The sequence below is a fragment of the Delphinapterus leucas genome, chromosome 7, assembly GCF_059928025.1.
Source record: "Delphinapterus leucas isolate spDelLeu-1000000601 "Yukka" chromosome 7, BTC_Dleu_Yukka2, whole genome shotgun sequence".
Taxonomy (NCBI): domain Eukaryota; kingdom Metazoa; phylum Chordata; class Mammalia; order Artiodactyla; family Monodontidae; genus Delphinapterus; species Delphinapterus leucas.
The window spans coordinates 79,593,142-79,609,376 of NC_143135.1; the positions used below are offsets into that span (position 1 = coordinate 79,593,142).

General features: G+C 34.4%; 1 protein-coding gene across 1 annotated transcript in view; it reads left to right on the forward strand.

The window, feature by feature from the left end:
- Positions 1 to 16,235, forward strand: part of DYNC2H1 (dynein cytoplasmic 2 heavy chain 1) — a 364,877-nt gene that overhangs the window by 221,370 nt on the left and 127,272 nt on the right. Inside the window, exons 77-79 of the mRNA XM_022560560.2 lie at positions 1,334 to 1,459; positions 4,413 to 4,523; positions 10,845 to 11,000. Coding sequence (XP_022416268.1) covers positions 1,334 to 1,459; positions 4,413 to 4,523; positions 10,845 to 11,000 — 393 coding nt within the window. The remainder of the gene's footprint in view (positions 1 to 1,333; positions 1,460 to 4,412; positions 4,524 to 10,844; positions 11,001 to 16,235) is intronic.

Consider the following 16,235-nt stretch of genomic DNA (forward strand, 5'->3'; position numbering starts at 1 on the left):
TTGCTTAGTTCTGGGTTAGATCTTGAAAATTAAAAAAAAATCAATATATGAGTATTTATTACCTGTTTTGTTACATGCTTTTGTATGCAATGAATTAGACGCGTGGTTCCCACTCTCAACAACTTTATAGTCTAATTGAAAAGCAAAATCAATACTTGTAAAAGTCAATTAAAAAACAATGAAATGCTATCTTATATTCATTATGAAAAGAGAGATCGCTGTGGTTTGAAGTAGTCTATAACAGTATTCTTCAGTGTTTTGACTATGTACCCAATAAAATATTTGAGCCAGGACTCTCAGTAAATGTGTTTCTCTCATATATACAGAGACAGATATAGCTGTACTGATACTTAAGTATTATATATATTATCCTTAAAGAGACATATGGAGGAGTTTAAACTTGGTATAGTAAGTAGCATGCAACCAGTTTAGATCCTTGACTAAAACTTTTTTATAGAATCCTAGACTTAAGTAGACTTAACTAGTCTATTCATTCAAATAATACAGAAATCTTATATACTGAATCTATTTTCTAGGGTGTTTCGGCTTCTGCTTGGATGTTTTCTATTTTATAAAGTGGCCTAGCCTATTACATGTGTGTCCTAAGTGCAGATAGACTATAGGGACTGGAACTACAGGAATGGAATTCCAGTGAGACCTCCTGGTCTCCTTCCCTCTTCCTCTCCCATCTCTTCTTTTTCTCCCCTCCCCCTTTCTTCTTTTCTCTCTCTCTCCTTCCTGCCTCCTCTCCCTGAAAAAGAATAGAAGAGCAGATGGCTAAATGTAGAGTCTTGAGGCCCAACATGTTAGGGTCTTCTAGACAATGAAGGGCTAGGGAATTACGCAGTTCAGTGGACCAAGTAGCTTGGGAGCCAAATTTGTGCAATGTTGGAGAAATTTTTTAAAAAGAGAAGCAAATTTCAAGGAAGCGGTATTGTTAATGTTTAATCCCTCAAAGAATACAACAAGACAGCAGTCATAAAAAATTATGTTTTTAAAGGTCCATGTTTGAGAGAGTAAGAATTGCAGGAACTAGTGGGATGAGGAAAAAAAAACTATTCAGTAATTCTTTATACTGTTCTATAACTTTCAGACCTGTAATGTTAGTACCTTTACTAAATAGAATAATATTAAAAATCTGCCACTGATGTAAGGACAAAAACAATTGTTGGAAACAGCAAGAGTCTGATATTTCTTATTAAAAGTTTAAAACCCTGATTACAGTACTTGAGTTAGTTCAGTATGTATGGCAGGATAATTTGCAAGTCTTCTGTTACAACATGTTATCAGATCTGTTTTTTTTTAGTTTTGTTATTTATTTTTGTTTTTGCAGGTTGCCATGGGTCAAGGCCAAGCTGATTTAGCAGTTCAAATGCTAAAAGAATGTGCCCGAAATGGAGACTGGCTCTGTTTGAAGAACTTACATCTTGTGGTATCTTGGCTGCCAGTTCTGGAAAAGGTAGATTCAGATCAGTGTGGTGCAAATAATATCTAATATACTCAATTCAGTAATCTCCAAGGAACATCAGTATTAAAATATGTCATGCACGATTTATGATGTCTTTAAAAAAATTAGTATTTGTTGGGGAATCATTTAAAATCTGTTATGTATTTTCTCCTTAAATATATGTACATTTGTACAAACCAAAATGGATCTTTTAATAAGAAATCTATAAAAATCTCTTTTTTAAAGGCATTTAGGGGAAGTCAAAAAATTAATCAGGACTGAAGGGGAGGCTTAGAGAATTTTTTCAGACGAAAAATAGGGAAATGTTTTAAAGAATTGTAGAAGACCTATTTATAACATTAAATTTTCTTTATGCTTTTGTTCTGTTGTATCTGTATGAGGAGAAAAGATGTAGAGGAGTCAGAGAGAACTACTACAGAACACTTCCTAGGTGCTAAGGAGGCTGGGTGTAAATGGAAGCGATCATTTTATTTAACAGAAGTGGGCCCAGGATGAAAAAACTTTAAGACAGAACAAATTGATGTGTAGGTTTAAATGCAAACCTAGAATTAAGTCTAGTGCTTATTTAAGAAGAAAGATGAATATGGGTTTGGGCTGTCATAGATGACACTGAAGACAAGATGTTCCTTGAAGACTATATGTGATTTAGCTAAGTGTAGGGGGAAAAAAAACTGTGGTTAATTCTAGCAGAACAAGTAGAAACATAGTGGTGGGAATGTGCCTGCCTAGTACAAAGAATGAAGATGTCCTCGAATGTCCTGGAAGGGTCAGGCAGAGCGATGTGGGGCAATAGAGTTAGATGGCTAGGAAGGGGCAAGGTTATGGAATACCCTCAAAATCGTGCTGAAGTGCTTGGAATTTTTGTCCTAGGACACAGAGTCAAAGGAGGTCCTTAACAAGGGAGTTAATAATTACTTAATTAAATTAATCTGGCAGAAGTTATTCAGAATAGAACCAAACAGAATAGAGTGGGAGGCCATAGCCTAGTTGTAGTATGTTGAAAATTTGTGTAATGTGTTGAAAATAAATTGGCAACTATAGCACTTTACATAAAACATGTAAGTAGTTAAATAATCTTTGATGAATGAGTTAATGACTAAGTGAATGAAGTGATAGACCATGATGACTTACTACTTATCAAAAGAAGGTGTAGGGCTTCCCTGGTGGCGCAGTGGTTGAGAGTCCGCCTGCCGATGCAGGGGACACGGGTTCGTGCCCCGGTCCGGGAAGATCCCACATGACGCGGAGCGGCTAGGCCCGTGAGCCATGGCTACTGAGCCTTCGCGTCCGGAGCCTGTGCTCCACAACGGGAGAGGCCACAACAGTTAGAAGCCCGCGTACCGCAAAAAAATAAATAAATAAAAAGAAGATGTAGATTTTGGAACTGAGATATATAGGAATATTCAAGTAATTCCACTATTACTACAGTTTTCTGTAAAAATCACAAATGTATAAAATATAAAATTTATGTCAGATGAATTACATATGTTTTGAAACATAAGGAAGACTTGTGAATACTTGAATCCTGCTTTCTGTTCCAAACAATAGATTGATAGCTATTAATCTATGTAAAATATAATTACAGTTATTATTTTGGAATCAAATCTTAATTAGGACTTTTTGAAGAATATATAGGGTAGATTATATTATAAAACTTTTTAAAAATTTTTAAATGTTTTGCTTTTCTTTTGGGAAGTTTGGATGAATTGTTTGGATATAAATTTATGTTTATTTTAAATTCAACTGTATCACAAATGTATTGCTTTTTTAATCTCTTTTTAAAATATGCTAACCCAAAGCAAAATTTTATTCCAATTTTACATTTAAAAATTATTATTAGGTATAGAAACATTTTATAATTTACAATTTTAAGGAAGCACAATGTTTTCATGGCAATTCTCTTGCCATTTTTTGTCATCTTTACATTTCATATGATAATAATGAATTTTAGTATTAGACATATTTATTAAGATAATTTTTAGACTTCACTCTCTTTTAGAGCTATCAACATTTCTTTTGTCATTCATTCATTCATTTAGTCATTCATTTTACAAGTGCTTGCTGAGTACAGAAAAAAGCCAGGAATAGCCCTAGGTGCTGGTTACGTATAAAATTTGTACTTGCTCTCGAGGAGCTTGGTTTAGAAGAGACAGACCACATTAATAACTATACAGTCGTACAATGAATACTGCAGAAAGGAATTTACAAAATACCATCAGTGATTAATCTGCTTGGGATTGTGGTAGTGAAGAGTCGGAGAAGATATTCTCCCAGAACATGATATTTGAATTATATTTTCACAGATGAGTAAGAATTTGTCAGGTTACAAGAGAATAACAGGCAGAAAGAATATGGTGAATAAAAAGACAAGAGATAAAAATTCGAATAAGTGACTAAAGCGTACAGCACAGGCAGGTGAATTTGAATGGTGAATTTTGGATATTATAGGCTATAAGACACACTAAAAATTGTACTGTAAAGGAATTGATATTATAATATAACTCTGTGGAAGTGTGATTTGAAGAAGTGAGAACCTGAAGGCCTGAAGATGGCTCGTAGTTTAGGCATCACGACTACAGCTAACACTTATTTTGTATTTACTGTGTGTTGGGCACTGTGTTTTATACAATCCTATGAGGGTAGGTTATTATCCTTGCTTAGAGAGTTTAAGTCAAAGAATCCAAGGTCACACAGCAAATAAGTGGCAGAATTTGGATTTCAACCCAGTTGGCCCAGTTCTAGATCCAAGTTCTTACCTATTTCACTAAGCTAGGAATAGAGAAGATGAAAATTTAGAGGAAATATAATCAGAACATTAAGAAATATATCAGAATATCATGGAAAGATTTTAGTAAGATAAGTACTTATTAATAATATATTTATAAAATGGAAATTTGTGTGTATGTTTAAGTAGATTTTTATTCTTGTTGTTTTTATAAACAAGGAATTGAATATTCTTCAACCTAAAGATACCTTTCGTCTTTGGCTCACTGCAGAAGTTCATCCCAACTTTACTCCAATTTTATTACAGTCAAGTTTGAAGATAACATATGAGGTAAGAAGATTTAAAACTTGAAACGTGGGCTTCCCCGGTGGCACAGTGGTTAAGAATCCGCCAATGCAGGGGACGTGGGTTCGAGCCCCGGTCTGGGAAGATCCCACATGCCGCGGAGCAGCTAGGCCCGTGCACCACAACTACTGAGCCTGTGCTCTAGAGCCCGCGAGCCACAACCAGAGTTTGCGTGCCACAACTACTGAAGCCCACGTGCCTAGAGCCCGTGCTCTGCAACAAGAGAAGCCACTGCAATGAGAAACCTGCACACCACAACAAAGAGTAGCCCCCACTCGCCGCAACTAGAGAAAGCCCATGCGCAGCAACAAAGACCCAACACAGCCATAAATAAATAAATAAATAAATAAAATCTATGAAAAAAATAAAAACTTGAATCACTAATTGTGTAAGTGCAGTAATTTAGCATGCCTTCTAAAGTTCTGTAGACAAAAAGCACTCAAAAACTTTTGTATATTTAGATGAAGTATATACATAAATAATATATTTGTAAAAATACATTTATATTTTTCTTTTAAATATTATTTAATATCATTAATTTTTTGTTTTTTTATTGTAGTAAAAGACATAATGTAAAATTTACTATCTTAACCATTTATAAATGTACAGTACAGTAGTGTTAACCATATGTACCTTGTCGTATAACAGATCTCTAAAATTTTTTCATCTCACAAAACTGAGACTGTATCCACTGAAGAGCAACTCCCTATTTCTCTTTCCCTCCACCCTTTGCAACCACCATTGTACTTTCTGTTTCTGTGAGTTGACTACTTTATATCCCTCATATAAGTGGAATCATGCAGTATTTGTCTTTTGGTGACTGGCTTATTTTATTTGGCATGATGTCCTCAAGGTTCATCCATGTTGTAGCATATGACAGCATTTCCTTCTTTCTTAAGGCTGAATAATATCCCATTATATGTGTGTACTACATTTTCTTCATCCATTCATCAGCCCATGGACATTGAGATTTTCTACCTCTCGACTATTATGAATAATGTTGCAATGAACATGGGTGGGCAAATATCTCTTCAAGATCGTATTTTCAGTTTTTTTGGATATATACCCAGAGTGAGATTGCTGGATCATATGGTAATTCTATTTTTAATTTTTTGAGGAACTTCCATACTGTTCCACTGTGGTATACCATTTAACATTCCCACCAATAGCACACAATTTCTCTGATCCTTACCAACACTTGTTATTGTCTCCTGTATTTTTTTTAATAGTGGCTGTCCTAACAGTGTGAGGTGATATCTCACTGTGGCTTTCATTTGTATTTCTCTATATTTAGTGATGTTGAACATCTTTGTATATGCTTGTTGGCTATTTTTATGCCTTCTCTGGAGAAATGTCTATTCAAGTCTTTTGCCCATTTTTAATTGGATTTTTTGTTGTTGAGTTGTACAAATTTCTTATGTATTCTTCATATTGACCCTTTATCAGATATACGGCTTACAAATATTTTCTCTCATTCCATTAAGGGTTCCTTTTAACTGTGTTGATTGTTTCCTTTGCTGCGTAGATGTTTTTAGTTTGATGTAGTCCCATTTGTCTGTTTTTGCTTTTGTTGCTTGTGCTTTTAGTGGCATATCCAAAAAAATCATTGCCAAATCCAATGTCATGAACCTTTTCCCCTGTTTTCTTCTAGGAATTTTATAGTTTCAGGTCTTAGGTTTAGGTCTTTAATGCATTTTGAGTTAATTTTTGTATTAGGTGTAAAGTAAGGGTCCAACTTCACTCTTGCACATGGATATCCAGCTTTCATATCATTTGCTTTTTGACATAGCTAAGTTAGATTTTCAGTCTTTGTTTTCTTCTTTCATTCATTTGTTCCCTTCACCCATCCATTCATCCATACATCTATCCATCAGTCCATCCTTCTAACGTGTAATGCTTGGCAGATCCTCCCCAAACCTGATGCATCCAAAACTCTATGTGTTTGTAATGATATTGTGGAACTCGTCCAAGTCATAACTGAAATAATAATAAGAAACTGAATTAAAACTTTTAAAAAACTGGTTTAAAACGTTCTGCTTGCATTTTCTCTCAACTTGTAGAATATAATCTCTTATATAATCTCTTGTCTGATGAAAAATATCTTATTGGTGTTTATAACTACCTGTTATTTTAGATCAGTACTTCCATTTTCCATCTGAAGGCATTAAGTCTCATGTAAGGAAGAAAAAGGCTAAGGATTAATCCAAGGAATGCAAAAATGATTTAATATTTGGAAATATATTAATTGAATGAATGTCAATTATAATGTCTAGTAAGAGAGAACTTCTCCAGCCACTCTCTCAGTATACTCTTTTACTAAACTATATTGCAGAACTGGATTGTACAAGCCCTGAAGGCAAGGGCTATGTTTTTTCTTGCTTTTTTTTTACTTATAATATGTGGCATGTAGGAAGAATACAGTAATATTTCAATAAATGAAGAGTTAATATATATCAGGGGAACTGTTCCTTGAAAATTTTAACTTAATGTGTAGCCTCTTCCAGTATCCTTTTTTAGGAAGTAATTAGATTATATTTTTATGGAAATTTTCAGTTTCATTTAAGTTACTGGTGAATTTTTTTTCTATTTCTTAAATCAATGTAAATGATTTTAACTCTTCCAGGAAATAGTGCAGTTCATTATGTTCAAAATTATTACTATATGTATGTACACATATGTACACACACGTTTTATTGTATTTAAAAATTGTGGAATCTTCATTTTATTGTTTGTTCTCTTTTTGATGAGTTGCTGGAGTTGTTTTTAAAAATTTATTACATTGAATCTGTAGATTGCTTTGGATAGTATAGTCATTTTCACAGTATTGATTTCTCCAATCCAAGAATATGGTATATCTCTCCATCTGTTTGTGTCATCTTTGATTTCTTTCATCAGTATCTTATAGTTTTCTGAGTACAGGTCTTTTCCCTCCTTAGGTAGGTTTATTTCTAGGTATTTTATTCTTTTGGATGTGATGGTAAATGGGATGTTTCCTTAATTTCTCTTTCTGATCTTTCATTGTTAGTGTAGAGGAATGCAAGAGATTTTCTGTGTATTAATTTTGTATCACACAACTTTACCAAATTCATTGATGAGCTCTAGTATAGCAACTTTAGTGTTTTCTGTGTATGCTGTAGTATCATGTCATCTGCAAACAGTGACAGTTTTACTTCTTTTTCAATTTGGAATCCTTTTATTCCTTTTTCTTCTCTGATTGACATGGCTAGGACTTCCAAAACTATGTTGAATAATAGTGGTAAGAGTGGACATCCTTGTCCTGTTCCTGATCTTAGAGGAAATGTTTTCAGTTTTTCACCATTGAGAATGGTGTTTGCTGTGGGTTTGTCATATATGGCTTTTATTATGTTGAGGTAGGTTCCCTCTATGCCCACTTTCTGGAGAGTTTTTATCATAAATTGGTGTTGAATTCTGTCAAAAGCTTTTTCTGCATCTCTTGAGATGATTATATGGTTTTTATTCTTCAGTTTGTTGATGTGGTGTATCATATTGATTGATTCATGAATATTGAAAATCCTTGCATCCTGGGATGAATCCCACTTGATCATGGTATAATATCCTTTTAATGTATTGTTGGATTTGGTTTGTTATTATTTTGTTGATGAGTTTTGCATCTATGTTCATCACTGATGCTGTCCTGTAATTTTCAGAGAAAGGCAAATATCATATGTTATCACTTATATGTGGAATCTAAAGAAAGGGTACAAATGAACTTATCTACAAAGCAGAAATAGAATTATAAAATAGATAACAAATGAAGACCTACTGTATAGCACAGGGAACTCTTCTTTTCCCATATATATGGGAAAATAATCTAAAAAAGTGTGTATATATGTATATGTATAACTGATCCACTTTGCTGTACAGCAGAAACTAACACAACATTGTAAATCAACTATACTCCAATAAAAATTTAAAAAATAAAATTAAAAAATAGAAAAAAATTTGTCACAAATAACCAATGTCATACTTTCTGATTTACTTTTTCTTATTAATTCTTTTCTATTCACTGAATTTCCTGCTCTTTTCATTATTTTTTCTTCCTTATGTTTTCCTTAATTTGTACTGGATTTCATTCTTCCTGATTTCTTATGCTGAATGCTTAATTGATTTAATTAACTTGAATTAATATTGAAATTATTTTAAGTCTGAATTTTCAGTTGAATATATATTTTACCTTATCTCATAACTTGACATACTAGTGTTTCTGTTTTGTCATTTTCTAATAATCTTTATTTGTATATGATTTTCTCTGTAATTGTACATGATTTATTCATTTTGCATAACCTTTAGTATAGGGTCTTAAAACAAAAAACAAAAAAAAAAAACCCTAAGTGGTTGTTCAGTTTCCTTAGTGCTCAGAAAATTTTGTCTGTTCTATGAAAAATTTTGGTAACTGTTTCATAAACAAAACATTTTCACTTAAAAGTGTACATTTGGAAATGCACTTAGTAAAAATAAAATACTTAGGCCCTTTTTCTTTTAATAAAACAAAAGTTTTTATTTAAGAGAAAACAGAATGAAAAGGTTTGCAAAGGAAATTATTATTTTTTTGTGGCAGGCATTCTTAAAGTACTGTTCTGAATTTTTCATTAATGTTAGAAACCAGTTTGAAGGAAAAAAAAATACTTTTAAAACAAAGTAAGTTTTTTTTTTTTAAATCTTTATTGGAGTATAATTGCTTTACAATGGTGTGTTGGTTTCTGCTTTATAACAAAGTGAATCAGTTATGCATATACATATGTTCCCATATCTCTTCCCTCTTGCATCTCCCTCCCTCCCACCCTCCCTATCCCACCCCTCCAGGTGGTCACAAAGCACCGAGCTGATCTCCCTGTGCTATGCGGCTGCTTCCCACTAGCTATCTATAAAACAAGGTAACTTTTGAAATGGATTTATTTTTGTCTTTTTCCAAGAATTCAAAAATTTTTTTCTTCCATTTTGATAATTAAAAAAATAATATAAACAGATTTTGGACATGTGGATAAGTGTTTTCTGACTAGTACTAGTCCAATGTACAATTTCGGTTCCTGGGTTTGAATTTCTGTTATAAGCCTAGCAATGTCAGGTAATACCCACCTTAAGTAAAGTGGACTGATGTTCAAGGAAGATTAGTTGACATTACATGTAAATAGTAATTTGAAGTCCTTATGGAAATTCAGATAGTACTGGAGAGAAAGAACTGGCGTATTGAAGTCAAAAACACCTGCCTGATAATAGTATCATAATTCGTACTGTAAATGATGGTTTTGTTTCCGTAAAACACCTCAATGATCATGTAAAACTTATTTGGTTATTTTGAATATTGTTGGTTGTGTAGGTTTTTTTTTGAGGGGGGGTACGCGGGCCTCTCACTGTTGTGGCCTCTCCCGTTACAGAGCACAGGCTCTGGACGCACAGGCTCAGTGGCCATGGCCCACGGGCCCAGCTGCTCCGCGGCATGTGGGATCCTCCCGGTCCGGGGCACGAACCCGTGTCCCCTGCACCGGCAGGTGGACTCCCAACCACTGCGCCACCAGGGAAGCCCTATTTTGGATTTTTAATTGAGATGAGCTATTAGGTATAAGGAGTTTAAAACTAGTTTTATATTTGTACGGTTTTTTTTAACATCTTTATTGAAGTATAATTGCTTTACAGTGGTGTGTTAGTTTCTGCTTTATAGCAAAGTGAATCAGTTGTACATATACATATATCCCCATATCTCCTCCCTCTTGAGTCTCCCTCCCACCGTCCCTATCCTACCCCTCTAGGTGGTCACAAAGCGCTGAGCTGATCTCTCTGTGCTATGAGGCTGCTTCCCACTAGCTATCTGTTTTACATTTGGTAGTATATATAAGTCTATGCCACTTTCTCACTTTGTCCCAGCTTACCCTTCCCCCTCCCCGTGTCCTCAAGTCCATTCTCTATGTCTGTGTCTTAATTCCTGTCCTGCCCATAGGTTCTTCAGAATCTTTTTGTTTGTTTGTTTGTTTTTAGATTTATATATATGTGTTAGCATATGGTATTTGTTTTTCTTTTTCTGCTTACTTCACTCTGTATGACAGACTCTAGGCCCATCCACCTCACTACAAATAACTCAATTTCGTTTCTTTTTATGGCTGAGTAATATTCCATTGTATATATATGCCACACCTTCTTTAGTACATTTTGAAGTAACATAAAATAAAATAGTTTAAGCCAAACTTGGTAATGGTGAAAAGTTTTTGCCTTAAAATATGTTCTCAATATGTTAAATACTGACTTATTTTATTTGTAAGGTTTTAAACAATATGTTTGTTTTTTCTCTAGTCACCTCCAGGTTTGAAGAAAAATTTAATGCGTACTTATGAATCTTGGACTTCTGAGCAAATTAGCAAAAAAGATAATATACACAGAGCTCATGCTCTCTTCAGTTTTGCTTGGTTTCATGCTGCATGCCAAGAAAGAAGAAATTACATTCCACAGGTAAGAAAGAACATGTCTTGGATATAGTCTAAGGTGTACATTTTTTCATATTAGAATATTTTTACAGTTTAGTATAAATAGCTAGGATTACTTCTTAATTTGATTCATGATTTATAAATTTATATCTCTGATTCCATCTTCTCTGTTAATCTTTTGGACTGTATATAGTTATCTAGTTCACATGTTTTTGAATTAAAGTGTTTAGAACAATGTGTGAGCCATCATAATTCATCATTGTTAGGTATCATTTTTATGGTAAATATCTCACCAGTTCAAAAATGTTCAAAAACCGAGTTCCCATACCTGTTTTTCCTTTAGTATATTCTGGTCAATAATAGGCATTGATATCTGTTTACTTCCCTAAGTTAGAAGCATAGGAGTTGTTCTTGGTATGGTTTTCTTCCCTACTCAACTTGTGTTTAAATCCTGTTGATTCTACTTCTAAAATGTAATTCAAATCTGTACATTTCTCCTCACTATTCTTTTCAAGCCTCATCACCTCTCACCTGAATTACTTTTCCAACTCTTCTTCCTGCTTTTTCCATTTAGCAGCCAGAATTATTTTTTTAATATATAATTTTGAGTTTTTCACTCCTCTGCTTAACACCCATCAAATGGAATTCCACTGTACTTGGGAAAAAATATGCACATTTCTTACCATGATCCAGAAGGAAATATTTGCCTATCTTTTCAACCTCTTCCCAGGCCCCTTTTTTTCTATCTGTTCTCTACACCTCAGTCACATGGGACTTCTTTATGGTCTTTTAATCCATCAAGCTTTCTCACCATAGGCTCTAGATTTTATTTTTAAACCACCAATAGAGCACAGTTTTTCATGGCCATGGCAGTCCTAGCTGGTACCATGCTCTGATCTTCTTGCCAAATGCCTATCTTAGCAAAAATTTCAGCATTCTTCCATCTTTAAATGGATGGGAAACCATCCTCTTTTTTTAAACTTTGTCTACTTCTTTTGGGATAATCTTTCCTCAAACTGCCCTCCCCATCTGCCCACCTTTTAGCCTTTCTCTATATTTCAGTTGCATGTCAAAATAAGAGTATAGGTTCTGGAGTTTGTCCTGACTCTAGAATTTCCTTGCTGTATAACCTTAGGTAAATTACTTTATCCCCTTGACTGTAAAATGTGAATAATGATCATATTTACCTTTGTTGTGAGGATTAAATGCAATAGTGTATGTTTAGAAGTGCTTAACACAGTGCCTGGTATAGCCTATCAATAAATATTTGTCAAACCAATGAAATAGTAAATAATAATAGCAATGTTTGTTTCATATATTTTACACACTATACTTATTAAAGGGTACGCTTATTATTTTTATTTTACAAAAGTAGGACAGTGAATCTCGATGGTAATTAACTTGAGCTTGGAAATGGGCAGGCTCACCACCTTCTAAAGCCTTTGCCCCTAATTTCTCTGGCATTCATCCTTAGGTAATGTATCAGTTAATCCTGATGCATACATGAAGAATAGTCATAGTGATGCATTTTTATGAGAAAACAAAACTTACATTTTAAAAACAAAATTAGTTTTTTTTTGTTTTTTGGGGTTTTGTTTGTTTGTTTTCTTTTTGTGTGTGTGGTACGTGGGCCTCTCACTGTTGTGGCCTCTCCCGTTGCGGAGCACAGGCTCCAGACACACAGGCTGAGTGGCCATGGCTCATGGACCCAGCCGCTCCACGGCATGTGGGATCTTCCCGGACCGGGGCATGAACCCGTGTCCCCTGCATCGGCAGGTGGACTCTCAACCACTGTGCCACCAGGGAAGCCCAGTTTTCATTTTTTATTGTGACACATGCACATAGTATAAATTAAAAAGCTATGAAAAAGCTTGCAAATTAAGATTTAGTCTCCTCCCTCCTTATCCCCTGCCACTCAGTTTGTATTCCCAGGGCACCTACTGTTCACCATTTCTTGGATGTCCTTCAGAGATACTATATAAATACACAAATATATTTTATGCATTTATATGCACACATATGTTCTTTTTAATTCAAATGGCAGCACATTATACATACAGTTCTGTACTTTGCTTTATTAACCAATACATTTTAGAGATTGTTAAATATTAGTACCCATTTAACACCTAATTTTAAAATATGATTTGTATTCATGATATCCGTATAAATATTTTTAGGCAGTTTGTATTGTTAGATGGGCATAAATATTTTCTTTAATCTTCGCTATTACAAAAAATATTGCAATGGATATCCCTATGATTGCCTCATTTAACACTTGTTCATGGTGGCCAATTCCTAAATGTAGAATGTTTGCTTCAAAAGATATGTGTATTTTTAAAAGTTCATGAATATTACCAAAATGCTCTACATAGAGGATATAGCAGTTCATTTTCACACAAACAAAAATATTTGAAAATGTCATTTAAAAGAACATTCTGCTCTGACAAAAATCATAAATTTAGAGGTAAAAGCAGACAAAATATTGAATGCCATTAATTGCTAGATGTCATGTCATAGGGATATGAACTCCACAAACTCTATTTTACTTCTTTTCCCTATTTGGTTTTGCTTTTTTTTTTTTTTTAACAGCCAACTTTGAGAAGTAAAGATCCACTGTTAATTCAACTTAGTTTTCATTCCCTGTGTTAGTAAAAGATTATTCCTTTGCTATTTTTCATTGCGGTGCTGTGTTAACTTCCCTATTTTACACATGTATATTGTACCTCTAATACTGCATTCGATGTAATGTCAGTTTTGTTTTATATTTGTTATTCTTTGATATTGTGTTATTCTTACTAGTTTGTGAGTACCTTTATAACAGGCTTAATCTCATTCATAAGAGCACTTTACACAGTGCCTGGATTTCCATGTCAGATAAATAGGATTTGATTGGCTACTGAGAATCTCTCCACAATTTACAACATAATTTCTGTCAGGAATTGTGATATGAATAACAAAAATTACCATTCAAATTTTTGTACCATATTTTTAAAAAATCATTAATCATCTAGCAGTATATCAGTAACTATGCTTTACAGAGTAATAGTTCTTATTTCAGAATTAGTATTTTAGTTGGAAGTTGCTATATTAAGTAATATTGATAGCAACAGTCTTGAGAGTTTTATGAATACTGATTAATTTTTAAGGTATTTTTAAAATGTTGAAATGAGCATTTTTCTTCACAAATAAGATCTAATAGAGTTATATAAGAAATTTTATTAATAAGACTTTGTTTTGAGTTGGTAGAAAGTTTATTTAAAATGTTATGAGAACTTTGTTAACTACCGATGGGTACGTATCCCTTACACATTTTTTTCTCTTAACATCTTTATTGGAGTATAATTGCTTTACAATGTTGTGTTAGTTTCTGCTGTATAACAAAGTGAATCAGCTGTATGTATACATATATCCCCATATCCCCTCCCTCTTGAGCCTCCCTCCCGACCTCCCTATCCCACCCCTCTAGGTGGTCACAAGGCACCGAGCTGATCTCCCTGTGCTATGCAGCTGCTTCCCACTAGCTATCTATTTTACATTTGGTAATGTATATATGTCAGTGCTACTTTCTCACTTCGTCCCAGCTTACTCTTCCCCCGCCCCTTGTCCTCAAGTCCATTCTCTACGTCTGTGTCTTTTTTCCTGTCCTACCCCTAGGTTCTTAGAACCTTTTTTCTTTTTTTTGATTCCATATACATGTGTTAGCATACATATTTGTTTTTCTCTTTCTGACTTACTTCACTCTGCATGACAGACTCTAAGTCCATCCACCTCACTACAAATAGCTCAATTTCATTTCTTTCTATGGCTGAGTAATATTTCATTGTATATATGTGCCACATCTTTTTTTTTTTCTCCTTTTTTTTTTAACGTCTTTATTAGGGTATAATTGCTTTACAATGGTGTGTCAGTTTCTGCTTTATAACAAAGTGAATCAATTATGCATACACATATATCCCCATATCTCTTCCCTCTTTCATATCCATCCCTCGCACCCTCCCTATCCCACACCTCTAGGTGGTCACAAAGCACCGAGCTGATCTCCCTGTGCTATGCGGCTGCTTCCCACTACTTATCTATTTTACATTTGGTAGTGTATATATGTCCATGCCACTCTCTCACTTTGTCCCAGGTTACCCTTCCCCCTCCCCATATCCTCAAGTCCATTCTCTAGTAGGTCAGCATCTTTATTCCCATCTTGCCCCTAGGTTCTTCTTACCATTTTCTTTCTTTCTTTTTTTTTTTTTTAGATTCCATATATATGTGTTAGCGTACGGTATTTGTTTTTCTCTTTCTGACTTACTTCACTCTGTATGACAGTCTCTAGGTCCATCCACCTCACTACAAATAACTCAGTTTCATTCCTTTTTCTTGCTGAGTAATATTCCATTGTATATATGTGCCACGTCTTCTTTACCCATTCATCTGTTGATGGACACTTAGGTTGCTTCCATGTCCTGGCTATTGTAAATAGCGCTGCAATGAACATTTTGCTACATGACACTTTTTGAATTATGGTTTTCTCAGGGTATATGCCCAGTAGTGGGATTGCTAGCTCATACGATAGTTCTATTTTTAGTATTTTAAGGAACCTCCATACTGTTCTACATAGTGGCTGTATCAATTTACATTCCCTCCCACAGTGCAGGAGAGTTCCCTTTCCTCCATACGCTCTCCAGCATCTATGGTGTGTAGATTTTTTAATGATGGCCATTCTCACTGGTGTGAGGTGATAACTTATTGTAGTTTTGACTTGCATTACTCCAGTGATTAGTGATGTTGTGAATCCTTTCATGTGTCTGTTGGCAATCTGTTTATCTTCTTCGGAGAGATGCCTCTTTAAGTCTTCCGCTCATTATTGGACTGGGTTGTTTGTTCTTTTGATATTGAGCTGCATGAGCTGCTTGTATATTTTGGAGATTAATCCTTTGTCAGTTGCTTCATTTGCAAATATTTTCTCCCATTCTGAGGGCTGCCTTTTCATCTTGTGTATGGTTTCCTTTGCTGTGCAAAAGCTTTTAAGTTTCATTAGGTCCCATTTCTTTATTTTTCTTTTTATTTCCATTTCTCTAGGAGGTGGGTCAAAAAGGATCTTGCTGTGATTTATGTCGTAGAGGGTTCTGCCTATGTTTTCCTCTAAGAGTTTTATAGTGTCTGGCCTTACATTTAGGTCTTTAATCCATTTTGAGTTTTTTTGTGTGTATGGTGTTAGGGAGTGTTCTAATTTCATTCTTTTACATGTAACTGTCCAGTTTTTCCAGCA